We start from the raw sequence: 27,578 nt of genomic DNA, 5'->3' as shown, positions 1-27,578 counted from the left end.
TTTGAGTGGTAGTGCATCTCTGTGAGTTTTGTATTGAACGTTCACAGCACAGATGTGTGAAATAAATAAAAACACAATTGCAATGTCACCTTGTAATAATGTTTAGTTCAGGCTTTTTACAAATAAATTGAAAGCAGAAGAAAAAAGAAAAGAAACTTGCCAGACTAAAGCCATGTCATAGTGAAGCATCACAGAAAAAAAGAGGGTTCACCGCTACACTGATTCAGCATCCATGACATTAATCTAACTTTTTGTATGTAAGGGTGTTTGTAATTTGTTTTGTTTGTTTTGAAATTAGATGCACTCCACTCAGAACATAGCTGCCTAGCTCTTCCCATTTATTTTTTTATACAATTGCGATTTCCCCCACAGGCAGCAGAGGGCTCCTTTACATGAACGACTTGAGGTGCTTAGTTTCCCTCAAGTGGTTGGTCAGCTTATAACTGCATGTGCATGATTGATTAAATGGGTTTTGGTATAAGACTTTCATATTTGCAAAACAAACTGGTACATTCATTTTGACACCCAAGTAAAGCCTATACTAAAAAACCTTCAAAAACATAATTTCTGAATTTTGGAATTTTATAAAAAATAATAATAATAATAATAAAAAAAAAGAATAAAGTCAAATACATTTGACTTTCTTTCACTCATAAACATCCTTAAAGTCATGGTGTTCCAATAGTGCAAGGTTTGTAAAAACTACCACCGCACATCCACATCCTGAGCTCAAGCTGCACTCTCTACAAGCATTAAGTTCTTCTTGTAACAGTCCAGACTGCAGAGTGGAGTTCCCGTCTTGGAGCAAGAATACTTCTTCTGGTTAGAGCAGCCAGCAACACCACAGTTTACTGGAGCAGGAGGAAGTGGGCGTGAAGGGGCAGGAGCCGGAGCGATCACTCCAGCCGGGTAAGAGACTGCTGCCCCCTGAGCATTATCCAAGTACCTCACCATGGGCAGCTGTGCCTGTTTGCCCTTGCGCTCTTTTGTGCTCTTGATTTTGGCCTTGCTGGTCTTGGTGAGCCTCTCAATGGTCTGGTTCTTGTTCTCTTCCGCCTTTTTGGCTGCTTGCAGACGTCTCTTACGGGCTCGTTCCTCCCGTTTCTGCAGCATCTCGGCCGTCAGCTCCTTCTCTTTGTAGCCCATGGGGAGCTCGAAGAGGGGCTGGATCTGCTGCTTGTGCAACAGCGCTTTCTATTCACATTAAGAAAACATAAAAATTATTCAATAATTTAAAAAAAATAATACAACTGACATGACTAATATTTTATCTGATTATTTACCATGCACATCGTTGAGATTAAAACGTTACTAACAAAAGCCTTTTGTAAAAAGTTAAACTACACTTCCATGTGGCACAACAAGATTGCAGAAAATACAGGTACAATTATCAGTGGGAGTCAAGAGAGAAGCACTTCTCAAACTTTATGAATGAGAGGGGCATACTTTTTCCTCCGCTGTCAGTCATAATGACACTTGCCAATAGTAGGCATTGGTGTGCTCATGTATTTTGTATGTTCATGTATAGTCTGAGCAGCAGCTATTAACCCAAATGTGTTTGCCTGGCAACTTATGTCTGGAAGGAGCCTTCACCTGGTTGTAAGCTGATGTATGATAGGAGAGTGCTGATTAGTAAGCGGGGATTACCAGGGACAGAAAAAATGCAACAGTCCAACACAGTACCTGTCTGGCAGTCAGAAGTGACTCGTCTATCTCCTTCTTCAGCTCCCCATTATCATCTAGCTCTCCTTTCTCCAGCGCATCAAGCCACTTCTCCTCTTCATCCATGGGGCCTTCCAAAAATGAATCAGTGTCCATGTCTGGTAAAGGAGAGGGCTCCAAGTTACTGTCCTCATCTGTAACAGTATGGAAAGATTGTAATTTTAAGACACTCTGCTTATATAATACTGATTCTCTTTTATAACATGCACGAGGCACCTGGAGTATAAAGTAATTATTAGAAACTGACTTGAATAAACTATTATACATCTCCACAAAAAAAATCTGCTGTAGAACATACAACAGAGGGACAAGTACCTAAAAAGATAAAATACCCATAAACTGAAAGCATTCTCATCTCTAAGGGTCTCGCACAGCATGAGGAAACCTAAAGACTCACCGAGCCAGGCACGGTACTGCTCAATAGGAACTCCCTCTGAGGGCTCATCCTCATCGTCGTCATCCTCATCATCATCCTCGTCATCAGAGTCGTCGTCATCATCACTGTCCACGATTAGAGGAGACATCGCACGCACAGCCTCTGGTACCACTGTGAAGGTGGGCACGCTACAACAAAAGTAAAGATAACACCACATTTACTGATCAGCCATAACAATAACAAATTAACATTGATTAGCAATCATACACCAGTAAACTGAGGAAAGGATCATAGGGACGCCCCGACCGACCTGGCCTCCAAACCACCCTGACCCTAGCATAATCGATTGCCCATGGACCACCAAATAAAAAATTTTGGTCCACAAAGGCCCCACTTCATAACCCACAGCACGCAAAGGCTCCTTCACTAACGTCCTGCTGCCAGACAGCACAGCACAAACACCCCAGATGTCTTGTAGAGTCATTCCCTGAGGGGCGAGAAGGGAAACATACACAATACTGGGCATTATGTTTTGCGTTTTGTTTTGGCTGCTTGGTCTATAACATCGAGCTATCCTAGAGTAAAACTTTTAACCCTCAACGGCTCAATGTTATGTTTGAATTGCATTCTGACTCAAATGAAAGTAAAAAAAATATATACCTTTTTGTGCCCAGTGTTTGCCCTCCTAATTTGATCTTCAGCTTCAGCTGTGGAGGTTTCAGCACGATGCCAGAGTCTGACTCCAGCGCCTCAGATGAGAAGCTGTGGCCATCGTCTCGGTGGTGCTTCTTCTTATGCTTCTTGTGCTTTTTGTGTTTCTTCCTGTGGGCATTGTAGTCATCATCATCCCCTGGAAAACAAAAACCTAGTAAATAACATTCCAATGACGTTTTACACACTATTAACCTGTACATGATTAACATCCATCATCTCCATCCATCAGCTTAAAGCTATCAGACTCTAAATTCAACAGTGTTCTTTTGAATTGTATAGGTTTTTGAATAGTAGCTTTAGGAGGAAAACATTATAATTCCTGCATAGTCACATGATGTGACAGACTGATGAATGACTAGTGGTGTGGTGCAGCAGGTAGTGTTGCAACCTCAGAGCTTCAGAATTGCAGGGTTGATTCTGAATTCGAGTTACATATTCGAGTATACATGTGGAGTTTTACACATTATCCCTGTGTCCATATGGGTTTATCCCCAGATGGAAATGCTGTTTTGCTAATATTTAATATTTATGAATGTATAGTTCATGCGTTCCAAGATGGCAGTGGTTATACTCTCTATATAGAGATTTACAGTTAGGTATTTGGCAGACGCACTTATCCAGTACAAAAGTGCTTTATATTTAGCATATATAGCTGTATTCCAGCCCCATGCCCAACATTTCCAGGATAAAACTGTTACGAAAGACGAATGAATACATAAATAAATTAATGGATCTCTAGAATAATTATTATAAGAATATATGCTTATTATTACTACTTATAGTAATTACTACTACAGGGTGAAGGGGCATTGGTGGCTCAGAGATAGATTTCCTCGCCTGGCATGGCGAAGGCCCAGGTTTGTTTCCCAGCCAATTCCCAAAAGTATCCCCAGGATAAAATGGAAGGGTTACTCCAGGAAGTGTTGTGTGAATCGGATGGTCGGCTGCGGCGACTCCTTGATAAGTTGCAGCCAAAAGACCAACAACAACTACGGGCGTATTGGAAAAGGACACAATTTAACAAGATGTCGAAATGGTGAACCTTCTTACGGGGGCTGTTGCATTTAAGCACACAGAAAGTACTTCATTCTTTTTTTTTTTGTTTCTATTTGTTCAACTTGAAAAATAAATTACATACTCTGATGCACTCCCTTGGTCACTGTGTTCCTTTTTATCTATGCTTTTGTGTGTGTGTGTGTTTTCTTATTCTGTTACATGAACCTCTTACTCCACTATAGCCACAAGCATGTACTTTTGTACTCAGTACAGTTCTGCACATGTTTTTGGCTTAAGTTACAGTGCAAATGATGAATAAAGTTTATTTGGATTCAGTAAGTGAGCTTTATGTGTAAACTGGTGAGTGCAACAACAACAACAATACCAATAATAATAATAATAATAATACTCACTCACCTACAAGAAACCTGGGGAGGATTATCATGTCCTTCCTCTTTCCCATTGCTGTAGACAGACTCAGCTCATCCACACCGCCACCATGTTTCCTCTTAAAACATTTACTTATTTACTAACACTGTCCACTGCTTACTAACTGCTCAGCGCTAGCTAGCGAGCTAAAACCTATTAAGCGAACAAAAACATGCAATAACCGCGTAAGCAGCTTTTCTTCTCAAATTGAAACTCTTAAAACTAATCACGCTGAAAAAATATAATTTAGTTCCATAGAATTTTTACTTTTAATTTCTTAATAAATAAAAAAAACTTACTGAGCTTTGTCTTAGCAACGGCACCAAGACTAGCACGCACTCTAACCTTTGATTCGACTGTACAAGCGACGTCGTTAGGCATGATGGGAAATGTAGTCCATCTCCTAAATATATATATTCGTGGTTAGTGGCATAGATAACTACATTACCCATAACCCTTTGTGCCCACGAACGAAAACCACGCAAGGGCAAGTGACTACTGCTGTGTTCAGATTAGAGCATGGTGTGCAGTTCTGTGTTTTGAAGTGCAGATTTAAGGTAGTTAAACTTCTTTAACTGTGGTGTTAATATATTTATTTTGTACGTGCTATTTAACATAATATTCGAGATGTTAGATTTACATTTATACACATAATGTGGTTAATTGACCCACATGCATGATCATTCTCTGCATAATAATAATAATAACCACAATTTTTTTTAATTATTATTATTATTATTATTTATCAGAGTTGCAGTGATAATTTAATCCAAATATCACATCTGGTACTGCTAGTTAAATGTAATTATTGGTTGTTTTCAGTCATCCAGGTTTGATTATTTGGAAGTTGAGTCATATCAACTGTACTTCTTTCTTGTTAGGTAGAAATGTTTCACTACTCTTGGCAGGTCCTTCTGTGTGTTTGTTTAAAAAGTTTGTTTAAAAAGTAGCATCCAGATCCAAAAGGGGGTTGACAGAAAGAGCTGAGACCCAGACCCAACATAAAAATCTGACAATTCTGTATGAGGCTGGAGGGTCAAAGCAGCTAAAAAGGATTTTTTTGGGAAAAAAACAAACAAACCAGTTCATTCCAAACTCAAGTTCAAGTAGGCTTTATTGTCACTTCAACCATATACACAGTGTTAGTACACAGTGAAACTCACCAACACACTAAGACAGACACGTCCACCCCAAAGACATAAAAAGAGCAGCATAATATATGCGGTTCGCTGCAGTGAAGAGTGTTCAGATCTCTACGTTGGGAGACAAAATAACCTCTACATAAGCAGATGTGTCAACACAGAAAGTGCAACACCTCAGGGCCTAAATCAGCAGTGGACCTTCACCTGAAGGACAAACTATAACCATTTGAGAATGAGAATGTATGAATTTTGGACAGAGAGCATAGATGGTTTAAGAGAAGAAAAAATAAGCCATCTATGTGCAAGGCGAAAATTTTCTCTCAACAGAGGTCGAGGTCTAAGACACAACCTGTCTCCTATTTTTCATGTTGTTCTTTCATCCAGCCCTAGAAAGCTCACCCACCAAGAAAGCCACACTTAAGGACTCTCCTACTTTCTCTTGTCGTTACACCTAACAACTCTCCCTAATCTCTCTAACGACTGTCCCTCCTACTTTCACCTTCTCCATTGTTCACGTAATGAGCCTTTTCAGACAGGGGAGGATCCCTTGACTTTGGTGGACTCACATATGAGGAACTTACCAAATTACCTCTGACCGAAGAAGCTGCTTGGAGGGGTAGTGAAACATTTTTACCTAACAAGAAAGCAGTCCAGTTGACATGACTCAACCTCCAGGTAATTATTGGTTGGGGGAAAGATCGCCTTATATTTTAATCGCTGCTAATCCTCTGTCTTTTTCTTATAGCTAACATGAACTACTCTAGGTTTTTGACGGCTGTGAGTGCAGCCCGGAGGCCGTCCCTAATCCGCGTCCTGAGTAAGCCATACTCCATCAGACACAGACACATGGCTTCACCTGAATATAATAAATCAATGCAAGCTTTTAAATATCTTGATTTAAAGACTCGTAAAGTAAAAGTAGTCTTTGTTTGTCCTACACTTACATCTTAAACAATCAGGTGGCTTCAAGATTAGAATCATACAAATCTTATCTTCATGTTATTAAAGGTCACGATCTAAGGTGATCCATTGAGTGGTGTATATACTACTATATCTAGACTGGCATGAGGTACAAAGTAAACCCAGATGTGTTTTCTCAGCAACTTAATACGTTTTTACTAAGGCCATGATGTCATGCATTGTTTTTTAAATCATATCCAGTATGTAGGCGGAATGGTGGCGTAGTGGTTAGCACTGTGGCCTTGCACCTCCAGGGTTGATGGTTTGATTCCTGCCTCGGGTCGGTGTGTGTGGAGTGTGCATGTTCTCCCTGTGCTTAGTGGGTTTCCTCCAGGTACTCCGGTTTCACAATCCAAAGACAAGCAGATTCGGTTAATTAGTGGGTGAATGAGTGTGTAGTATGGAAGATGAATAAACAAACAAATAAATCCTGTATGTCTTCCAGGTTATCAAGTAGGGAATTAATATAATTGCCTATTGTGTCTGCTCTAGTATTGCTCTGAAAGAAAAACTAAAAGTAAACAAACAAAAAGTCTTGCTTCCTAATTCACGGCCAAGTTTGATCTGTCCAGCGGAGTTGCAGCAGCGCTCTCCTCCCAGCCTGATCTCTCTCGCCGGGGGAGCCCCAAACCCCAACACCTTCCCTTTCCGCTCTGCCACTATTCAGATAAAAAATGGAGAAAAAATCACGTTTGATGAGACAGTGATGAAAAGGGCTTTGCAGTATTCTGCCTCTTCTGGGTAAGTCTTCCTGATCATTATTTCATGTCTTTGACACACTGCTGGACAACTAGGCTTCATGAGCTTAAATGTTAATGTGGTTATAATGTTGTACTTCAGCAGTCATAAAATGCAAATGTTATTTGTCACATACACAGCCATACACGGTATGATATACAGTACAGCATCATACTGATAGTTACAGATAAGGAGGCAGTATTTAGTTAGTTTTTTATTTTATTAGATGATAAATCTAGGATAGATTATAGATAAAATCATTCTCCATTTTAAACATGTAAAAATAAGGTATGCAATACATTTTATTTTAAGGCTTTTCAAGTGAAATGGGTTGTTTATGCAAAAACTTGAGAAAACATGCAAATGTGGATAATTTTGCATACTGTAGATTATGGAAAATTGAGATATTCCCATCATTTGGTGTATAAAGCTAATGCCCCACTGTTTGCTTATTTGACTTTGTATCTTCAGCATTCCAGAGTTGATCTCATGGTTGAAGGAGCTGCAGAAGAGGCTACACAATCCTCCCACTGCGACATTCAGCCCAGAGAGAGGACAGATGGAGCTTTGTGTCACCACTGGCAGTCAGGAAGGACTCTGCAAAGTACTCAACCTGTAACTTTTACATTAACTCTGCTGTCTGATCTCTAACAGTGTAGCCTTGAGGTTAAAGCTTTAACTCTGAAGTTATGATTAAATTTTAAACAAGGTTTAAGTTTTAACTCCAAAGTTAGCATTAAATATCAAATAAGATTTAAGCTTTAACTTTACATGTAATATTAAGCCAATGTCCAATGAATAAATGTTATGAATGATACACGTTGCCCGTAACAAATGTTACATTATACTGACTTCAATACAGTCTCCCAACCACCTTCATTAAAGGTTTTTGAGATGCTCATCAACCCCGGTGATAATGTCCTTCTCGATGCTCCAACGTACTCAGGAACTCTAGCAGCGGTAACTAATCTTCCCTCAGTTTAGTTTCTCATTGTGTTTTCTGTAAAGCCTAGAACAAACCCAGCAGCCGATGTTATACCCTATATTCCGCATCCACAGATGCAGCCACTGGGATGTAACATCATAAATGTGCCTAGCGATCAGTATGGAATGATCCCAGAGGCCTTAAGAGACATTCTGGCCAGATGGGACCCTGCAGATGCACAGAAACTGGGTAGCAGTGTCCCCCGAGTCCTCTACACCATCCCGAATGGAGGAAATCCTACAGGCGCCTCCATGACTACTGAAAGGAAACAGAAGGTCTATGAGGTACAATAGTGCTGTCACTTCACAACTAAGCATTAAAAACAGTGTACATCACAGTGCTCTACAAATGGTCAATAACAGCAGTTTGGATAGTAGCCCATGCTCCACAGAGTTGAAAACATCTGTAATTGTTTGTATGGTAATTTTTTCTGTGAGGAATTTTTATTTACAGTGTCTAAATAAAAAAGAATTTCTTTTAGGCAAACAGAAGACTTTAGGATATGGTGGGTACTGCGTCTTTTAAATCCTTTAGAGACGGTGGCAACAAGCTTGTTTCTAGTTGTGTGCATGTGCACTAGGAATAATTTACAAAGAACTGGGTTACACAGCACTGGGGAGTTGGAGAGGGACTGGAATGCCTCCTCTGCAGCCTGGGTCCACCTTTCCAGCTTCTGGTGTCCTTTTCTGGTCATGAAAAATGATAAAGAGTAGAAATGTGTTACTAAGTATCTATAAATGCCAACAAACCGCATCCAGAAAGGCACGTACCTGTTTCTTGGTGGTGAGCCTTGTACCCAGGTACTGTGCCTGCCTGGAGCACCTCCAGGACCCTTTTGAGATGATTTAAGTGACAGTGTCATCCAAGTAGACTGCAAAAAAAGGTGGCATAGGAGATGATAGGTTTAATTAATTTTAATCAATTTCTTTGCCTGGCATGTGGAAATGTTCTCTCTTTGGAATTTCTCCAGCATGTTCTTGAGATCCAGGTGTCTGCCAAATGGCTGCATATGTGTTAGGTGCATCACCATGTCGATTTGTGAGTGACTCTTGGCCACACTGTTAGGTCCTGTATTAGAGGAGAAATTTTTTTAATGAGGAACGGCTGGTAGGAGATAACCTCCCCTCTGAGAGAGCTCGGCCAATCAGCTCTCTCTAGACCTCCAGCTGCGAGAGGTTACAGCATCAACCGGGAATCGAACCAGGGATCTCCGGGTGATAGGGTAAGCACTTTACCACTGCGTCAATTGTTCGTCTTGAACAGCTTGCCAGGGTGGAGAAGAGAGATGGTTTGAGTGATGTTGCTACTCGCCTTCTGCTCCTGTCTTGGCGCTCTCTTCTTCCTCCTTTGGAGCCAGGCAAGCATAACGCATGGTCATCTGTCATTTGGACCAAGGTCTTCTCCTCTGTCTGATGGTGACAGGCAGAAGAGTGCTGGAGCCAGTCCAGTCTCTGCCTAGGAGAAAAAGCATGGGTAAGTCAGGAACCAGACCCATACATAGTATATATTCACGCTCATGCAGTAGTTCCCAAATTTAACCTTAATGGGAGGAACCTTCCAGATGTTCCCCTGATCGCAGAGAGTCGAGAGGCTTTCAGCTGGCTAAACATCTGGTTGGCAGCACTATGGCTGCAAACTTATCAAACCTCATAATTCCTAAAGAAATTATACTTTATTATCAATATTGAGGTAAGAAATTCTGTCTCCAAGGCAGGACTAGGTCAGACCACTAGGGTTTTCAAATATATGACAAAAATATCACAAATTTGGAGAGTGGTCCCAGCACACTTAACAGACTCCACTGTCATTTTATTTGCATGTTTATTCTCAGTGCCTTATGCTTGTTGGCCAGGAGATCCCTCAGAAACCAGTACAGGCCACCTTTATGCCACCTGTGCAGCTGATGGACTGGGACTGATCCAGCTGTTGTCAAAGGCTTTCTAAAAGAGATGGTACAGCCACTCTTGGAATTCAGCTATGGTTGTGATGGTAGAAAGGATTTTCTCCTTAAGGGTGCTGTAATCTTCTGGGTCCTTGGAAGAGAGAGTGTCATAGGCCAGTTTTTGTGCCTTGCAGTCCCCTCAGATGTCTGCAGAAAGTCCTTCACATCATTGTCATTGGGCTTCATACTGGGGTTCGGACAGAGGTGCAGCTGCATCGTTAATTTCATGATTTTTTGTTTTTGTTAAAAACATTTGTTATTGTCAAAAGTGCTGCATGAGTTGCTCCATGTTTTGAAAAAGCTCTGTGTTCATGCCAGCATTCTTCTGGGGGCATTTGTTCCAGCATTCTTCAAGTGGAACAAATGCATGCCAAGTGGACAAACAATATACAGATCAAGTCATAAGTAGGAGACATGGAGTTTTTTTTAATAGAAATTAAATCACAGGGAAACGAGTGCAAGGAATGAGGAACTGCTGGTGTTCTGTGGTAAGATTGTTACAACCAGTGCTGCGGACGAGCCAGCATGACAATGTTCAATTGCCCCAGCGAGCAGTAGAGCTGGAGAAAGACTTGTAGGCGAGGTGAACAGCTGCGAATGTTAGGCCTGTGGAACTGGACCCGGGGGGCAGTTGCCACACATGCTAAGCAACGATCTGAATGTATAATTTTACAAAGTTATAAAGCACTGCAATACTCTGAACAGGAACAGTACTCCAGAAAGAGGTTTTATTATGCAAAGATTTTGATTTTAGTTTAGTATTAAATATTAATACAGAAGACATCGAAATTACAACATGACATAGAATTAGTCAACAATAATGTGGTCATAAAACACATTCTGAGTTATTTATTTTCAATTCTTTAAAGTAGCCATCTTTTGCTCTGATGACAGCTTTGTACACTCTTTGTTCTCTCAGGAAGCCTCATGAGGTAGTCACCTGGAATGGTTTTCCAAAAATCTTGAAGGTTGTTGAATGACCTTCGTCTCTTAAAGTAACGATGGACTGTTCTTATTTCCCTTACTTACGTTAAATATAAGTGTTTCTTATTATGGATTTGTACAGTAATTGTAATAGTACTAATAGGGCTGTTGACTCTGTATTCACCCTTCCTCTGCACAAGACATCTGATGGTCTAAAGCACACTGAAAAGACAAGAAATATCACAAATGAACTCTTGACAAGTCACACTTAGGAACTGAAAACCATTCCATATGACTACCCCATTAATCTTTCAAGGGAAAGCCATGAGTGTGCCAAACTGCCATCAAAACTAAAGGTGGCTACTTTATAACATATTAAATATATTTTCTGTTGTTTATATATATATAAATATACAGAAGGAACATCATTATCAGGTGCCTAATTTACATTTCTGTGTAACACATGAACTTTGGATTTGTCGACACTTTTACTTTTTCTAAGAAGAATTAACATCAAAGAAACTATGGCTTTAACTTTATAATCTGCTCAGGAAGTTAAGAGACTGTGTGAGTGTGTATTTGTGTATTTGTGTGTACAGCTGGCACAGAGTTATGATTTCCTGATTATCGAGGATGACCCGTACTACTTCCTACAGTTTCAGAAGGTACTGATTGATTTATTGGCCTAATATAAACTATTTGTATATGGTTAGACTTTAACACATTATTGCATTTATCTACACAAGCTGATAACCTTTAGTGTTTAACAGATAAGGCCGTGTTGCCACTGTTGAAGAGCCAGATAGAGCGCAGTGTGGTTTTTTTTCCTTCCTCAGCCCTGGGCTCCTACGTTTCTCTCTATGGATGTTGATGGGAGAGTGATACGAACTGACTCTTTTTCCAAGATCCTGTCTTCAGGGTAAGTAAGTGTGTGTGTGTGTGTGTGTGTGTGTGTGTGTGTGTGTGTGTGTGTGTGTGTGCACATGTGCGAGAGAGTGTCTATGTGTTTAAAAGAGAGGGAAAAATTGTCCATATTGTTTCACACTGCAAGGTTGAGGCTTTACAGTACCTTCAGTCTCCCAATGTTAAATGTTAAAGTTACTTTAAGAGTAAAAAAAACGAATTTCTTTCAAGTTTCTTCAAATTTCTTCAAGCAGCTAAGAAGAAAATACCCAAGAGTATTATCTTCACCCTGCCTGGTGAAGACATTGGACCTGGACATTGTGTTTGTGTTAAATTATTAATAAGCAGTGTTTTTCCTATGTTACACTTCACTAGGTTTGCAGTAGAAGTAGTGCAAGTGGGTAAGAGACAAAGAATATGAGATGAGAGGAGGGAGACGTTTTGTATGTGTGTAAGAGAGTGATATTTCTCAGGAGCTGAACATATGGTACATTAATATGCAGTCCTGATAATACAACACTCACACACAGAAATAGAAATTACTTCCGTATTATAATAATAATAATAATAATAATTTGATGATTCTGTACAATATGTACAATAATACACTGTGTGTATATGTACACTTGTACCAGCCAGTTAAAAGTTAGAAAAATATGAAGATTGTATCAAAAGTGATGTAAAAGTGGGCATACGTTTATTTAATCTTTATGCGCTTTTGTACTTGAGTACACCAAAGCATACAGCAGATGGCAACATTATCTTTGGTACGACCAGTGACTAATTCTGGTTAAACACAGAACATCAATATAACATGTGCTTTCATATTCTCTGTAAGTGTCTGATTGGTGTCATCTGCTCTGTAGACAGAAGAAGGTGGTTGGAGAAGAGCAGGAACAGAATGTTTAAACGAATAGTTATGTTCTAACTTTGCTAACTTGTAAGTGTGTGTGTGTGTGTATGTGTGTGTGTGCGTGTGTGTGTGTGTGTGCAGATTGAGGATAGGTTTCGTCACAGGACCGAAGCCGTTAGTGGACCGCGTGGTACTTCATATCCAAGCGTCTACCATGCACACCAGCACCTTCACACAGGTCCGATCATCATATACTGTACAGTCAATGAACTGCAGCATGACTTCACCAGAACCACAAGTGACATTTACCAAGATTGATTGATTGATTGATGTTACCCAATGTGGGGTCAGAATCAGAGTCAGGTTGATTCCCAGGTCGATTTTTACATACAAGGAATTTGTTTTGGCACTGTGGGGTAAACTACATTAAAACAAGAGAAAACAAAGTAAGAGGTACTATAAGAAAATTATATACATTAAAATTATGTAACAATAAGCCTAAGAGAAAATAGGAGAGGTGTTCAACTCAAACTAAGACTTGAATGTGCAGAATAACTGGCAACACGGGTATTTACATTTAGGCATTTGGCAGACGGTCTTATCCAGAGCGACTTACCAAAAGTTCTTTAAAGTTTCCATCATTGGATAGATACTTACACTGGGTTACTAACACAGTGCCATCAGTTAAACACAGGTGGGAAGGGGATTTATTTATTTATTATTTTTTGAAGGGTATGAGAGTAAAAAACAACTTTAAATTCTATACAATCCCCTGCTTCACTAATCCACTTATCCCAACATTTCACTAGTGCTTGGATACCATCAAGGTAGAACGTTTCTTTTCAGTTCAGTATGCCAAAGCGAGGTCGAGTCTTTACAGGGGGTGTGGCAGTAACTTCCAGCCGAGTTCCTGTAATGTGCAAGTGGTGTTTACTGTGCTTGATGTCTTCTGTAAATGCCAAGAAATCATTCACTAGAAATCCATCCCTGTAAGTTAAGTTAAAGAAGTTTGTACAGTTTAAAAACAGGGAGGGCTAGGTAGTGCAGATTATATATATTGTGTATATAACACATTGTGTTAGTGCATGTACTGTAATGTCCACAGAAGTCTATCAGTGCTGGTCTTCGGCCTTGTTTATTAGCAAAATTGCATTTGGGACGTCTCTAAATTGTTTATTAGCACAAATACTAGCACACAGCAGCCTTTCCATTGTCTTTTTGCACAATAAATGGATTAAAGTGAGCACAAGACCTTCCTGTTCAGCTAACAATATACAGATCTGTTAAACAGTGTATGGTAAAGACCCAGCAAAGTGTGTATAGTTATAAACGGATTCATTAACTTGGTATCTGTATGGTTAAGCACATCTGGTCATCACATCTGGTCAGAGTAAGGCTAAATTGCACTAAAGATTTTGTTTACACAATCTGGAGAAGAAAAAAAAACTTGATTCATATTGTTAAGTAATCAATATTGATATCATTAATGTGTCCGGTGAGTAAAGTGTAGGAATGAAGTGTAAGTTATAAATCTGATTTACAGTTGCGGCATGATTATATTGTGTCTATAAGATATTATTCAAACATTTTATATAATAATATAGATACTAACAATATAAACATATTATAAGTTTATTATGTTTTTGATATATTATGATGATATATGATATTTAATGATTCTCTTCTGAATAATAAATTTCTGTGTTTTATTATTTAGATGAACTAAGTCGAGTGAGTTTCTATGGTTCACTGAAGAGCTCTCCTGTTTTCTCTCCTCTCTTCTCTGCAGCTCATGGTGTCGCAGCTCCTGCATGTTTGGGGACAGGAGGGTTTCCTGAAACACATTGATGGGTGAGTCTGAAAGCAGCTTGACTGGTTTAACCTATATTATGAACTCGCCACACATATAATGCGAGGGAGCGGCCTGATGGTTCTGTGTGCCAGGTTGGGCGGCGCTGGTCTGCAGTCAGCAGTTCACACTGTACATTTAGAGCCAAACCCTTCTCCTAAAGATATTTGTTTGCCTGCAGTGTTTTAATTTTAAACTGCACAGAAAATAATTGACTTTATCGTTAACTCTTAGTGTACGCTGTAAAAGCAGCAGTAAGTACATTTTTGTATTGCCTGCGGCTTAAACAAGCCAAATAGATAGTTTTTTCCCTCTAATGTGGCCTCATATGAGAAAATCTTCTTCCCCTGCTTGTTGCTTGGTTCCCCTTTTCTCTGGCATGGCGTGGCTTAGAAGTAGCTTATTTATATAGACAATAAAATTGGTATAGGCTGAAAAAATTATGTTTTTGAGGTATATAAATGCAATACCCTAAGGCTATTTCAGCTGGAGCATACACACACACACACACACGCACACACACTTGGGGAGCTCAGAGATCAGTGTTAACTTATAAAGAAATAATAATAAAATATAGTTGCAAGCAACGCTGAGCGGGCCCAAGCACCCTGTGCCATCGCCATTCGGGTGCACCAAATAGACAGTGGACACACTGGGCACATGCATTTTAAGGGGACATACCAATACCATTATGACATAATTTGAGGATGGGGGACCCCAGATGCTGGAAAAAAGCATCACACTATGATGTCACTCAATGTGACATCACTCAGTATAATGTCACTTAATGTGATATCACACACTAAGTTATTAACCACTTTTTGGCATAAGTTTAAGGCATCGTCACGGCTGACCCGTTTGAGATATCAAAAAGTTCTCCGCAATCCCTCACATAGGCCCGGTTTGGTGACGATCGTATAAATTCCTATAAATTGAACCCATGACATGCAATGCAAAAGTTGTACAGGTCAATGAGCTCTAAAAGTGTGTATGAGCTAACCAGCAAACTCTCATGTGAGAGTCCGGGGACCAAACTCTCAGGCATCCTAATGGCAGCAGATTCCAACCTTTTCATGAAGTTTTGAGCATGTTAAGACCCCCAAAAACCCCTGAAACCTGGAAAAAAAAATCCTTAGAAGAACAAGAGGGCCCTCACACACTATAGGCATAGGGCTGATGGTGCTTGGGCCCTAAATATGGAACCTTTAAAGTTGAGGTTTTGATGTACATGTCTTTGTATTTTTTAGCGTGGTGGAGTTTTACAGAGAGCAGAGGAACGCCATGCTTTCTTCAGCAGACAAGTGGCTCAAAGGTGTGTTTCGGTTTCATGTTAGACAGAACAGCTCATTACTTAGCATTATGAATACAAAATATCACACTTTTGGTAAATAAATCATGCAGCAATTGTATTTTTTTATATTTTTTTTTTGGCTTCTTTCTTTTAGTGTTTGCTGTTTTTTCAGCCTACTGTTAGTGTTTACATAGTCTTTAGACTGTTGTCTTTAGTGGGTTATCATGAATTGAAAGAAATTCATTCTCCCTTGTGTGTAGATGTAGCAGAGTGGCATGCACCAGGAGCCGGCATGTTCCTGTGGATTAAACTAAAGGGCATTAAAGATACACATAAGCTAATAATGGAAAAAGCACTGGAGAAAGAGGTACACACACACACACACACGCACACACACATTTCGTTCATTCACTCACTGTTGGATTTCAACAAGCCAATATGTTGTGCAAACAAACACAGCCCTAAATATGTGTGTATGATGTGTGGAAGTTATCCATCATGTTTCCAGGCAAAGATCCTGCATACGAGGATACACTCACACGCATACACACTCACACACACCCTGTTTGGTCCATGTAGAAAGCAACACACAGTACAGTGAGCCTTTCTGTTGCTGCTGTTTACTCCATTTTCTAATGACCTCCAATGAAACTCTTCCAGCTGTTCTGCGTCACTAGATGTTACGTGTCTGTTTGTCTGCACTTGAAAACATTTTGCTACAATCAAATGGACTGGATTGCCAAGTCATATGAAAATTCCTTCTTGATGTAGTTACATTTGCGACAGTTTTTTTTTTTTTGACTCTATCTGCTCATGGCTGACCCTGCGCTCTGACCCCAGTTACGCTGGGATATGCCAAGAAAGAATTTCACTGTGCTGTAATGTATATGTGACATATAAAGGGTTAACTTACCTTTACTTAACTTAACTTTAGGTACTGCTTGTGCCCGGAGGAGTGTTTAATATTCACAGCTCCGAGCCATGTCCATACGTGAGAGCGGCCTTCTCTTTGTCCTCACCGCAGCAGATTGATGAGGTGAAATACACCATCTCAGACATACACTCATGTAGAATACACTCCGCTCTCACACACAACTTCATATTTTGTATGCAGTAATGGGATCAGTTTCACCTTTGTCTTTTGATTTCCTTATCCTTTGTTTGGTTAATTTTATGGGAGTTCCAATAATTCTAGCAGTCATTATACATATACGATATTGGCAACTTTCATTTTCGATTGTATTTTTTTTTTTTTCAACAGGCTTTCAAGAGGCTCTCAGCACTTATCAAGGAGGCTTTGTGAAAAACTTTTTTCCTAACAAGTATGAAGTATTGTGTGTGTTAAGTGATGTGTTTGCATAGAGACACTGTACAATGCTGCTGAGGGTCAAAGTTCTCACTACTTTGTTCTTCCATTATCATTTAAAATTAAATCTATAATTCATAGATACATGTTGATTTTTATATTAAGTATGGTTAAAAAAAGACCAGAGAAACTCCAACAAACTCAGTTAATACACTATATGATCTGTTTTTGTTTACCAGTCAATTTTAAGAGAAACTGTAAACAAATGAAATAATAATATTTTTACATGTGAATGATGCAAAACAGGTGCTCAGAGGTGTAATAAATTAGTGTTCTTTGAATTTATTTCATTGTCATCCTGTCAGTTCTAAATAAAACACACTAGACTTGTATGTACAGTAAAAGCGTCAATTCCACTTCATTGCCTTTTTTTGTTGTAATTTTTCACTGTAAGGCTTTTTTCATTTTTCAGTGATACACTTCTGTACATACACATACACCATATACACTTACTGTCCAGTGATACATTAAGGGATTGTGTTCAAAACTTGGCTAAAATAAGTTATATATAGATTGTTCACTTAATAGCTATCGCTGAATTTATTCTTATCTATTGTAGGTAATCTCACATCTGTCTATTTATTGGTGCTGTTTATTTTTAAAAGCATTCAATCACATTCGCTTGTACCAGAAAGGTCCATTTATCTATAACTATAGCACAAGGGCTGTTAGTCATTAATATATGTTTCTGACATAGACTTAATCACACAAAAAGGCATAAAGCAGAATGAAGTGCTGAACACGATGATGTTATGTCAAAGCTTTCTTGGTGCTAAGGCATGACTGCACAAGTTCATTGCATTGTTTAACTGTTTAACAGAATCCTAGAACTTTTCTGGTTTAATATACTCAGGTAATCAACTCATTCATGATCGGAGCAGCAACTAAAATGTTCAGGGCAGGAGGACATTTATCACACCCAGTATTGTTTCCTATTCCCATGTATCATTTAGAAGAAGGTTGGCTAGATAGACTGCATTTTTTTAGTTGCTCTTTGGTACAGCAGTTCACTCTGTCCAGAATGACTCACTGTGTTTCACGGTGTTTAACACTGGGACATTTTGGATTATTGCTTGTTACACTGTACAAGTAAGTACATAAGTATGAAGTAAGTAAGAAAATACTACAGGATGTATTGTTTTTAGGGAAACAATCGAAGACAGGGTGGTATGGTGTGGTTGGACATAAAGCATTGTTACTATTACTAACATGGATAATTTTTCTATAACAGCACATTTTGAAATGTTTCATTAATTTTATATCACAGCAATTTACCAATAGATGCATTTAATAATTTATGCCTTTATGTCCTTTACATGTAATTAACATGTATAGTTACATGTAATATTCGTGAAACATGTGTCAAACAAGCTGGTAGATTTTGTATCATCCACACCAAGGAAACAGAAAGAACATAGTGTGAATCATGAAGACTTTGCATGGTGGAAAACATACCATCATTAATATAGATGAAAAAGACTCCTTACAAAAATAATGCATAAACATCTCAGAAAACTTTATCTCATCAACACATTGATGCTTTCCTTTCTTTTAATCCCATTAGATTAAGTGGAGCATCCACCATGTAGTTCTTAATACTGCTATTAGAATTATAATTAGAACATTTAAACAATCCTTTACATTACAACTTGAGCTACTGTACATTAATCAACACCTTTCTGATCGATCAAATTGGAGACTCCAACAGTGCTGACTGAACAGATGACAATAAAATCTAGGCTAAATTTTGGAACTGACAAGATGTGAGATAGTTATTATAGATGGTTATTATAGATGGTTATTATATAGTTATGAGCTATTCATAGTTTTAACAGTTTCATTTAAGTGGCCTTAAGAGAAAAAAAAACTTGCCTAGAAATACACTGTGAATGTTGTCCTGAACAGTTTTTTTCTTAGAAAGGAGTATTTTGGGGTATTTAAAAAAAAAAAAAAAAAAATGGTTATTTGTCTCTGGGACAAGACACTCTCAGATTGTTGTTTCCTTCTAGGCATGCTCTCAAATGGTATACTCCAAAGAAGGAAACAAATTGCAGTCATAATATTAAATACAAATTTAGGTGCATTCATTATATCATATTGTAGATAATATACAGTATGGGTGTGTTTTTACATCCTGCATGTCTGTCTGATATAAGTGGTGGTGTATGGAATTCCCAAACACACAATGAGGCATAAGACTTCTACAGTTTGTCAGCTAAAACTGCACGGTGAGATTTTTTATTTCCAAAATAAAATATAATAATATTGTGAACTGTGGGATGTGGCCATAAGCACACACTGACTACTTCAGATTTTATTTTTAGCCCTGATGTAACACACCTGATTGGGTTAATCAAGGCCTGTTAGTAACATTTAAAGTTACTGTAAGATGTGTGATATACAGTAAAGGATAGGGTGTGAAAGGTGTAGGAATGAGGTAGGGTTCCTCTGTGCTTCATGAACTTTCATCTTAAAAATATCTTTCGTGTACTTTTTAGCTAAATCAGACATGAGGTGATCCTGCAAATGCAAACAAATTCAAACAGCAAACTAAGGACAATTGAGCAAAAATAAAAATACATTTTACAACATTTCAGGTATATAACAGTGCAACTTTAGAAAGCTCTACTAGACTACGGTCAGTACAATTATAGCTGAGAGGAATGAGCTAAAACGATTATGAATTAAAAAAAAATCCGCATGAAAATGGATGCAAGGAAGAAAAAGAAATGCCATGCCACGCGCTGACGTTATAAAAAAGGCTGGATTCTAAACGCCTCTGAGCTTCCTATATCAGTGTACTACATAGAGCATGTCGTAGCAACTTTGTAGTGCACTAGTTTATACAGTAGGGAGGTGTTTGGGACACAGCTCTAAGGTAGTTTGTTTGTTGAATGCCAGTGTTGATTTGGCAGAGAGATAGAGAGAGAGAGACAGAGACAGAGGAGGAGGAGGAGGATTTTTTAAAGATGGACACGATAAAATGTCGGCCTGTTTAGAAACACAAACAATGCGGTGAGTAAATAATGTGATACAGTATGACTTAAGCTAAGTGTTGTTTAAAAAACACCGTTGGAGCCTGAACGCTAGCGCAGACTCGCCTCATTAACACTCTTTGTTTTATTTGCATTTATTATTTCTTTTTATTGTCTCATTTACACATCATAATCAAGTTATGACGTAAGTCTGTTAAAATCAGTCGATGCTATTAAGACGAGGTTTAATCTTAGACATGTTATCTTGCTGTGTAAACACCGGTGTTGGTGAATCTAGCGGTTTTCCAGAGACCGAGCTGTTAAACGGACACAATCCTGTTTTCTGTTTTTTTCCCCTCCTGTATCAGCTGACTGACTAGCCGAAGCTAAGGCTAACTCCATTCATTAAACTGTCTCGGTTATTTCTGAATGTCTAAGCCAATGTTAGTTTGAATATAACCATTAATATATGTGGTGACGATATTCTCTGGGAGATAGAAAAGCCAAAAGAGCTCAGTTATTTGTTAGCTAGCTAACCGGACTAACGCTAGCTTTGGTAAGCTAACACACTACCCCTCAGTAATGGGGTCAGGGTGAACCCTGCTGCTATGGGAATCACATTTAATAAATACTTGTGAGTTTTTTTTTTTTTTTTTTTACTTCTGAGCGTGTTGTGCTGTACTGAGGTAAATAAATAAACAGGACTAAACTGTTGATCTATATTTTTAATATTCTCTTTCATCTAATGTCTACCAATTTCTTAAATGTTTATTCTTATTTAAATAGTTTTTGCTAATTTAATTTTATTTACTTTGTTTCACTTCTCTATTTGAAGTTCTCTATTCACTATTCACTATGTAAAGTGCTTTGGTCAACTTGAAGTTGTTAATAAGTGCTCTATAATGCTCTATAAATAAATGATTAATTGATTTATATCTTTAAAAACAAGAGAAGTTAAAGCATAGACATTTTAGCCATCTTTTGTTCGCTGTTTTTTTGGATTGAGCAGGGTGGGGTGACATCCTTTTTTTTTCAGCACACCTAGGCAATATGATGAACTGAATTTTATTTCATTTTCCCCAACTATATAAACATGACTGAATTTTATTTCATTTTCTCCAACTATATAAACATGACTGAGCCAAAAATAAAAAAAATGGGTCATATCGGCAAAGAAATTGCACAGATACACATGATCATGCGTTTTTCTGATTTGTTTCTATTGTTTCTATGACCAAAAATAATAACTTTATACTCATTTTGAGAGAAAGTTTTTTATTTCAACGTCATTCCCATATTCTGGTAGGGGTAAAATTTACACATTATAAAAGTAATGATAACTCTCATTCTACCTGACATATTTAAAAACCCAAATGCAAAAATTGGCAAAAACCAAAAAGTTAGATGTTTGAAGCTCTCCTTTTAACACACACACACACACACACACACACACACACACACACTGACAAGGTTTCAATATAAGCAGTTTTTTATTGTAATTGATCCATGCTATACTAGATATAACTAAACACAATGTTTTTCCTGTTTTGCAGAGAAAGTGCTGAGGATCAGAGCCTCTTTATCTCCTCATGACCATCATCCTGGCCTCTTTCTCTAAACCACCTGCAGACATCCTGTGACTTTTGAACATGAACACTTGATTGGTGTGACCAGACCAGTGAAAATGAAGGGTGCAGACGGATCTGTTTTGGTTTATTTGGTGTGTGTTCTTAGCTTGGCCTCTGAGGTGTTACTGGCTGATGTAAATGGCACAGAGACAGCAGGAGAATTGGAAGACGGTAAGACGCCCGTGGTGCACTCCGCGGTGAGTCAGATCATCGCCCGTGAGGGGACCTGCGTCCTGATCGACTGCAACGTCACCGGAGAGCCTTTTCCCAGGGTGCAGTGGTTTAACTCTCACGGACACCTTTTGGACACGGAGGCAAGCGGTAAGTAGTTTTTTCAGCTAAACTTTGTAATGCACAAAACCATATACACAAAACTGAATCACTTCCACATCATAAGAAAGTGAAACATGCTGATTGGATCAGTAATTATCATGGCCATAATCTTTTTTGCTTTATGAGTCTCATCACTTCCTTAAGAGATCCTTAATAGTTTGTGTTGAATAAGACCAATTTATATTATTATGTTAAATATAATATACATATATTTTTCTACATGGCTGAAAAATCCTATAATGAGGTGTTTTATTTCTTTCTCACCACAATAATTTGCCAACAGTTATAATATTTTATTTCATTAAAAAAAATAGTAATAGGTAATTAATTGGTAGTTAATGTAATATCAATTAATTTAATATTTTGGAATTATTTAGACATTTTCCTGTTATAACTCACTAGCACATGTCTTTTTTTCTTTTCTTTGAAAAACATTAGTTTAACGCTTAAGTCTCTTGCCGTCAGGCACCATCAGTGTGAAAGTATGTGTGTAGAGTGAGACCAACATGCTCATGCTTGTTCTTAAAGATATAAACAGAGCTATTAAGTTAGAAATAAACAGCCCCTCCCATTTAACCTACACTTTCTTAATGTGAGTGACTCGAAGTAACATTGGTGGAACAAGCAGTGACATTCGTCTTCTGTGATCTGTGTGTGGTGTTTGTTCCTCAAGCCAAACTCTGCTATGTCCAACTTTTGTGCAGTAACTCTGTCTGAACTCGCCTTAGAGAAGTTTCTAAGAGCAAAGTGTGCATTTTTGTGATAGTTGACTGCATGGTATAACTCTCATGTTATCCTGCGCCAGATGTGTAACACTTTGCTGTCTATTTCCTGGTTGTGGAATTTTTCTCATTTCAGCCCTTCATCCCACCATTTATCTCTTGGCTATTTAGTCCTGATTTCACAGGTTTAACACAGTGTAATGCTGTATGTTGTACACTTATTATTCAGACTGCTAAACTTTATTACGTTTGTAAGGCATATATACTCAAAAAAAAAAGAAACGTCCTCTGACTGTTTTTACTTTCAGTTAACTTAATGTGTAAATATTTGTATGAACACTAAAAGAGTCAACACCATAAGACATAAACTAAAAATGTTTCACAATGTGTCCCTGAATGAAGGGAGGCTCAAAATCAAAAGTACCAGTCAGTATCTGGTGTGGCCACCAGCTGCTTGAAGTACTGCAGTGCATCTCCTCCTCATGGACTGCCTATTGCGGACAGTCTGAGCACTGCCCACAGGTGCATGTTAATTAATTGATTATGGTTAATTGAACATGCATGGAAAACATTGTTTAAACCCTTTACAATGAAGATCTGTAAAGTTATTTGGATTTTTACAACATTATTGTTGAAATACACAGCCCTGAAAAAGGGGCGTTTCTTTTTTTGCTGAGTTTTTTTGTTGGGTTTGTTATCCAGCAGTTTAGACGATTTTTGTCTCATCAGGAAAATCTTAAAAGTGCTGCATTTCAGCACAAGTGCATAATGCGTTAATGAAAAGCTACTTGCTGAGACTTTTGTTTTGAGGTCAGGCTAAATGGACTGTACCATCAGTGCTAACACTGCACTGTCTGCTCTGTGCTATAAAAGGAAAGAGTTATAGATTCAGAGCACACTAAACCTCTGAGCAAGCACAACCGTAAGCTCAAGCTGTGCTTATTTTAGATACAGGCTTTTAGGTTAAAAATAAATGAATGAAAAAAGTGGCAGGTTAAATTTGTCCTTATTTTGTGTCTTTGGCTGAATGTGCCATTTTCTGTTTAAAACTGTACATATAGATAATCATCCATTTAATATGAGAGGCAAAGGTTCTAGGGAACATGGTGAATAGAAAGACTTTCTTTATATTATTAAACTTTACTGAGTGGTTAGTACAACACTAAAGTTAAAATAAATAGATAAACAAACTAATAAATACCACCCAAAACCTGCTGAGCCTGATTTTGACTCTTATAAGTGAACAGTAACAGCGACATGTAGTGTTTGATGGTGTAAAGGTGAGAATGGTATCACAAGGTAAAAGCTAAAATGCACTAATTTTAAATAGTTTGTTTTCCAAAACCGTGTTGATATGATTATATATTATATTATATATTATATATAATATGATTATGCATGAATTTTCCCTCACTGAAAGACATTAATCTAAAATCCTACTTGGACTTACAATAATACTGCAGCTGACTAACCACCGTCAGTATTTTCTGTTTTTCCAAAGTTAACCCAAATAACTCAACGTTCCCATGATTATAACCTGATTAGATTTCCTTTGCTCTGATGTAAAAGGCTATTCAAGAGAGGATGAATATTTTTCATATGCGGTTCATAACTTTTTTGATAGAGTTATCATCAGTTATTGATACTTTCATGTTGTTCATGTGGACACAGTTTGCATTTATTTCATTAAAATGTGGTCAGTCATTGCTTGCAAAAAACATTATGCTGTTCAGCATAATTTGAACATTTTAAGCTCCTGTTTGCTGCAGTGTTGTGTGTGTGTGTGTGTGTGTGTGTGTATGTGAGCTGTGATCTCAGTAGTATAAATCTCACTGAGTGTCACTTTAAGAACGCTACAGCTGGCATGAGACATCACACTCACACCATATTTATACTTAATTTTTACAGCCTTCTGCCATACTGCTACAGAAAGATGATAAGCAACATAATCTCTTCGCATGCTTTCCAAAAGAGAGTGCTGGACCTTACATTTTATATTCAGTTTTGATTAAGCTTAATGCTTGACCTTGTTGATTGCTTAAATTTCTTTAAAGCTCAATCACTGAGACGAACTTCTGTTTGAGTAAAAAAATAAATAAATAGACAGTTGAAGATTTGCCGCACTGACTCTTTTACACGTTCTCTGCGATACAGCCTCAAAAATACCACATAGTGGCATGTTGAAGATTTTGGTGCAACTTATAACAACTAGCATGAGTTACAAGCTTACGTAAATTTGCAGTGACCTGACACAATGATTCTCTTATGCCATTTTGTGTTGAATTTAAGTTCTATGAAAATGCTCATAACCTGCACGTAACTGTTGTGTATCTTCCAGCTGATGGCTGTTAACTCCTACTCAAATAAACATTTTAAAAGCTAAATAAAGCTTTGAAAGGCTCAAATATTTTGGACAGTTATGTTGAGTATACACTTTGCTAGCCTTGTGCTCTTTCTCTGACTCTCACAGAGGGAAAATGGTGGATTCTGGAGAATGGAGTCCTCAACATCACCAGCATCACCTTCGCGGACCGCGGCAAATACACATGCATGGCGTCAAACGTTCATGGCGTGGCCAACTGTACAGTCACAGTACGTGTGGTCTTCACAAACGGAGACATGGGCGTGTACTACATGGTGGTATGTCTGGTGACTTTCACCATCATCATGGTGTTGAACGTGACTCGGCTTTGCATGATGAGCAGCCACCTGAAGAAGACAGAGAAGGCCATTAACGAGTTTTTCCGCACAGAGGGAGCAGAAAAGCTCCAGAAGGCATTCGAGATCGCAAAGCGCATCCCAATCATCACGTCGGCTAAAACTCTGGAGCTGGCCAAAGTCACGCAGTTTAAGACCATGGAGTTTGCACGTTACATAGAGGAACTGGCGCGCAGCATCCCTCTCCCGCCACTGATCATGAACTGCCGTACTTTCATGGAGGAGATCTTGGAGGTGGTGGGGGTGGAGGAAATGAGGCACACCTTTGTCCGGCAGGCACCCGAAGGACAAGAAGGCACTTCCCGTAACGTTTTCACCATACTGCAAATAAGAGACCGAGCAAGAGACCGAGAGAGGAGCGGATCTCCTACAGCAGATTCAGATGACGCTTCGCTACACGAGCAGCCTCAACACATCGCCATTCAGGTCTCGGTCCACCCACCACTCAGTGATGCAGGGTGCAGTGTCGAGGCTCCACCCACCACAGAGATGGATGCCTGTACTACTGCTTCGGATCAGGTGAGTGTGGAGGCGGAGCCTGAGGGACAAGAGGTTAAGGTGGAGATGGAGCCGGAGACAGAGGGAGAAGAAGAAACATCTCAGAGAAGCCAAGTCATCTACGAAAGCCACGTGTAAGATCCCCTAGTTACAGAATGATTCTCTTGCTATGCATTTCATTAATAATAATAATAAAAAACATCAAGAACAAACAATCAGAATAAAACACACAAATTGTTAAAGGTTCATTATTGATCGTTTTGAGAGACTTTTTCATGTTTTGTTTTTCCATGACAATTCATGTTGAGTGTATTTTGGGAGAATGAATCACCACAATCATGTACTGGGGTTTATATTTATTACTCTTGCAGAAACTAGGGCTAATCTTGTACAGAGTCAGATCGATCTACAGGGCTGTTCTTGGATCTACATGTAGATTATGTAGTGATGTATCTAAGGATTTCTAGTGTAGAGTATTCATCGAGACTCAGTACAAGTCAGTTTTTGGTTTACCGCATAAGAAATACATGTTCAGGTCTAAATGTTATTCACTGGTCAGGACACTGATGAAAATGTTCTCTTTCTATATTTATGGAGAAATATTTGCTCTATACGTTGAACCACCACTGTAGTTCTTGTATTATAAAATACTTATTAGTGGTTTTGCTTTACTAATTAATATGTTTTTTTTCCTTTATTTTAAATACTCTCGTTTTCATTTTAATGAAAAGAAATTCTTAATTTTTGGAATTTCAAATCTATTAATTATTACTTTTTTTTTGTAAATCATTAAGAAACATGCTGATGCTTCTATAGTGCATGAAAACACCAAATTTTGCAATGAAAAAAAGAGTTTTTAGTAACTTTCAACATGGCCTCAAGCATTTCAATCGTCACTCTGCTCATGTGAAGAAAACTAGGAGAGCGACAAGAGGGCATTGTAAATTTCTCCCCTCATCCGGTGCTCTTTAAAGTGTTTTTCTTATATTTTTTCCTCTCTCCTCCCTTTTTTCTCTAAGGAAATAAAAAGCTCCTGGTATAAAACCATCAGGTCTGAGTTTGTGTTCTTGCCTTTGGTGCTGTTTTAATTACAGTTTACAAAATGATTTTAATTAGAGCCTCCTAAGTCGGGTGTACACGATGCGTGACCATCACCCCACAGGTGCTTGTTGAACACTCCGTTCCAGATGTAGTCCTCCCATTTACGGTTATAATAACCTACATTCTGCTAAAAAAGGCTTTTCACTAGCTATTGGAGCATTGCTGTGGGAGTGTGTGCTCATTCAGCTCTTTTAATGGACATTATGGGGGATATAACACATGGAATACAATTTGAAAGAAGTCACATGGCCTTTTTCCTGGTGATTGTAGGGTTAAAAGCCCAGTGACATACAGTATGTAACAGCTATATTTTTTTAAATTTTATATTAATGTATTTAAGAAATGTACAGTCTGTGTTCCAGTTCAGTGGGGTTGTGGTGAATGAAGTGATTTAATTCCAATCTTAACACACC

The 27,578-nt window shown here is 38.4% G+C and overlaps 3 protein-coding genes across 4 annotated transcripts; 2 read left to right on the top strand and 1 right to left on the bottom strand.

Annotated features, from left to right (window-relative positions):
• Nucleotides 1–85: 85 nt before the first annotated feature.
• On the bottom strand, nucleotides 86–4,598 carry ino80b (INO80 complex subunit B). The gene is made up of 5 exons (XM_053499233.1): nucleotides 4,226–4,598; nucleotides 2,759–2,948; nucleotides 2,120–2,286; nucleotides 1,684–1,856; nucleotides 86–1,194 (listed from the first exon to the last, which is right to left on the bottom strand). Exons 1-5 carry the CDS (start codon nucleotides 4,269–4,271, stop codon nucleotides 730–732), a joined length of 1,041 nt encoding a protein of 346 aa, XP_053355208.1. The 5' UTR covers nucleotides 4,272–4,598; the 3' UTR covers nucleotides 86–729.
• A 110-nt stretch (nucleotides 4,599–4,708) lies between these two features.
• On the top strand, nucleotides 4,709–17,473 carry aadat (aminoadipate aminotransferase). 2 transcript variants are annotated; one of them, XM_053504785.1, is made up of 14 exons: nucleotides 4,709–4,794; nucleotides 6,125–6,196; nucleotides 6,912–7,080; nucleotides 7,549–7,681; nucleotides 7,963–8,037; nucleotides 8,137–8,346; nucleotides 11,528–11,593; nucleotides 11,765–11,847; nucleotides 12,826–12,922; nucleotides 14,474–14,535; nucleotides 15,781–15,845; nucleotides 16,085–16,191; nucleotides 16,759–16,860; nucleotides 17,086–17,473. In XM_053504785.1, exons 2-14 carry the CDS (start codon nucleotides 6,130–6,132, stop codon nucleotides 17,125–17,127), a joined length of 1,278 nt encoding a protein of 425 aa, XP_053360760.1. In that variant the 5' UTR covers nucleotides 4,709–4,794; nucleotides 6,125–6,129; the 3' UTR covers nucleotides 17,128–17,473. The 2 variants fall into 2 exon arrangements, with proteins under 2 accessions (XP_053360760.1, XP_053360751.1); XM_053504776.1 differs by lacking the exon at nucleotides 4,709–4,794 and adding an exon at nucleotides 5,772–6,054.
• Nucleotides 17,474–20,077: 2,604 nt separating this feature from the next.
• Nucleotides 20,078–27,114, top strand: mfap3l (microfibril associated protein 3 like). The gene is made up of 3 exons (XM_053504636.1): nucleotides 20,078–20,205; nucleotides 21,719–22,114; nucleotides 25,319–27,114. The coding sequence occupies exons 2-3, from the start codon at nucleotides 21,850–21,852 to the stop codon at nucleotides 26,200–26,202; spliced, it is 1,149 nt and encodes a 382-aa protein (XP_053360611.1). The 5' UTR covers nucleotides 20,078–20,205; nucleotides 21,719–21,849; the 3' UTR covers nucleotides 26,203–27,114.
• The last annotated feature ends 464 nt before the right edge of the window (nucleotides 27,115–27,578 follow it).

The sequence above is a fragment of the Clarias gariepinus genome, chromosome 1 (assembly GCF_024256425.1).
Source record: "Clarias gariepinus isolate MV-2021 ecotype Netherlands chromosome 1, CGAR_prim_01v2, whole genome shotgun sequence".
NCBI classification, from domain to species: Eukaryota; Metazoa; Chordata; class Actinopteri; order Siluriformes; family Clariidae; genus Clarias; species Clarias gariepinus.
This window is presented reverse-complemented; position numbering and strand designations above follow the sequence as displayed.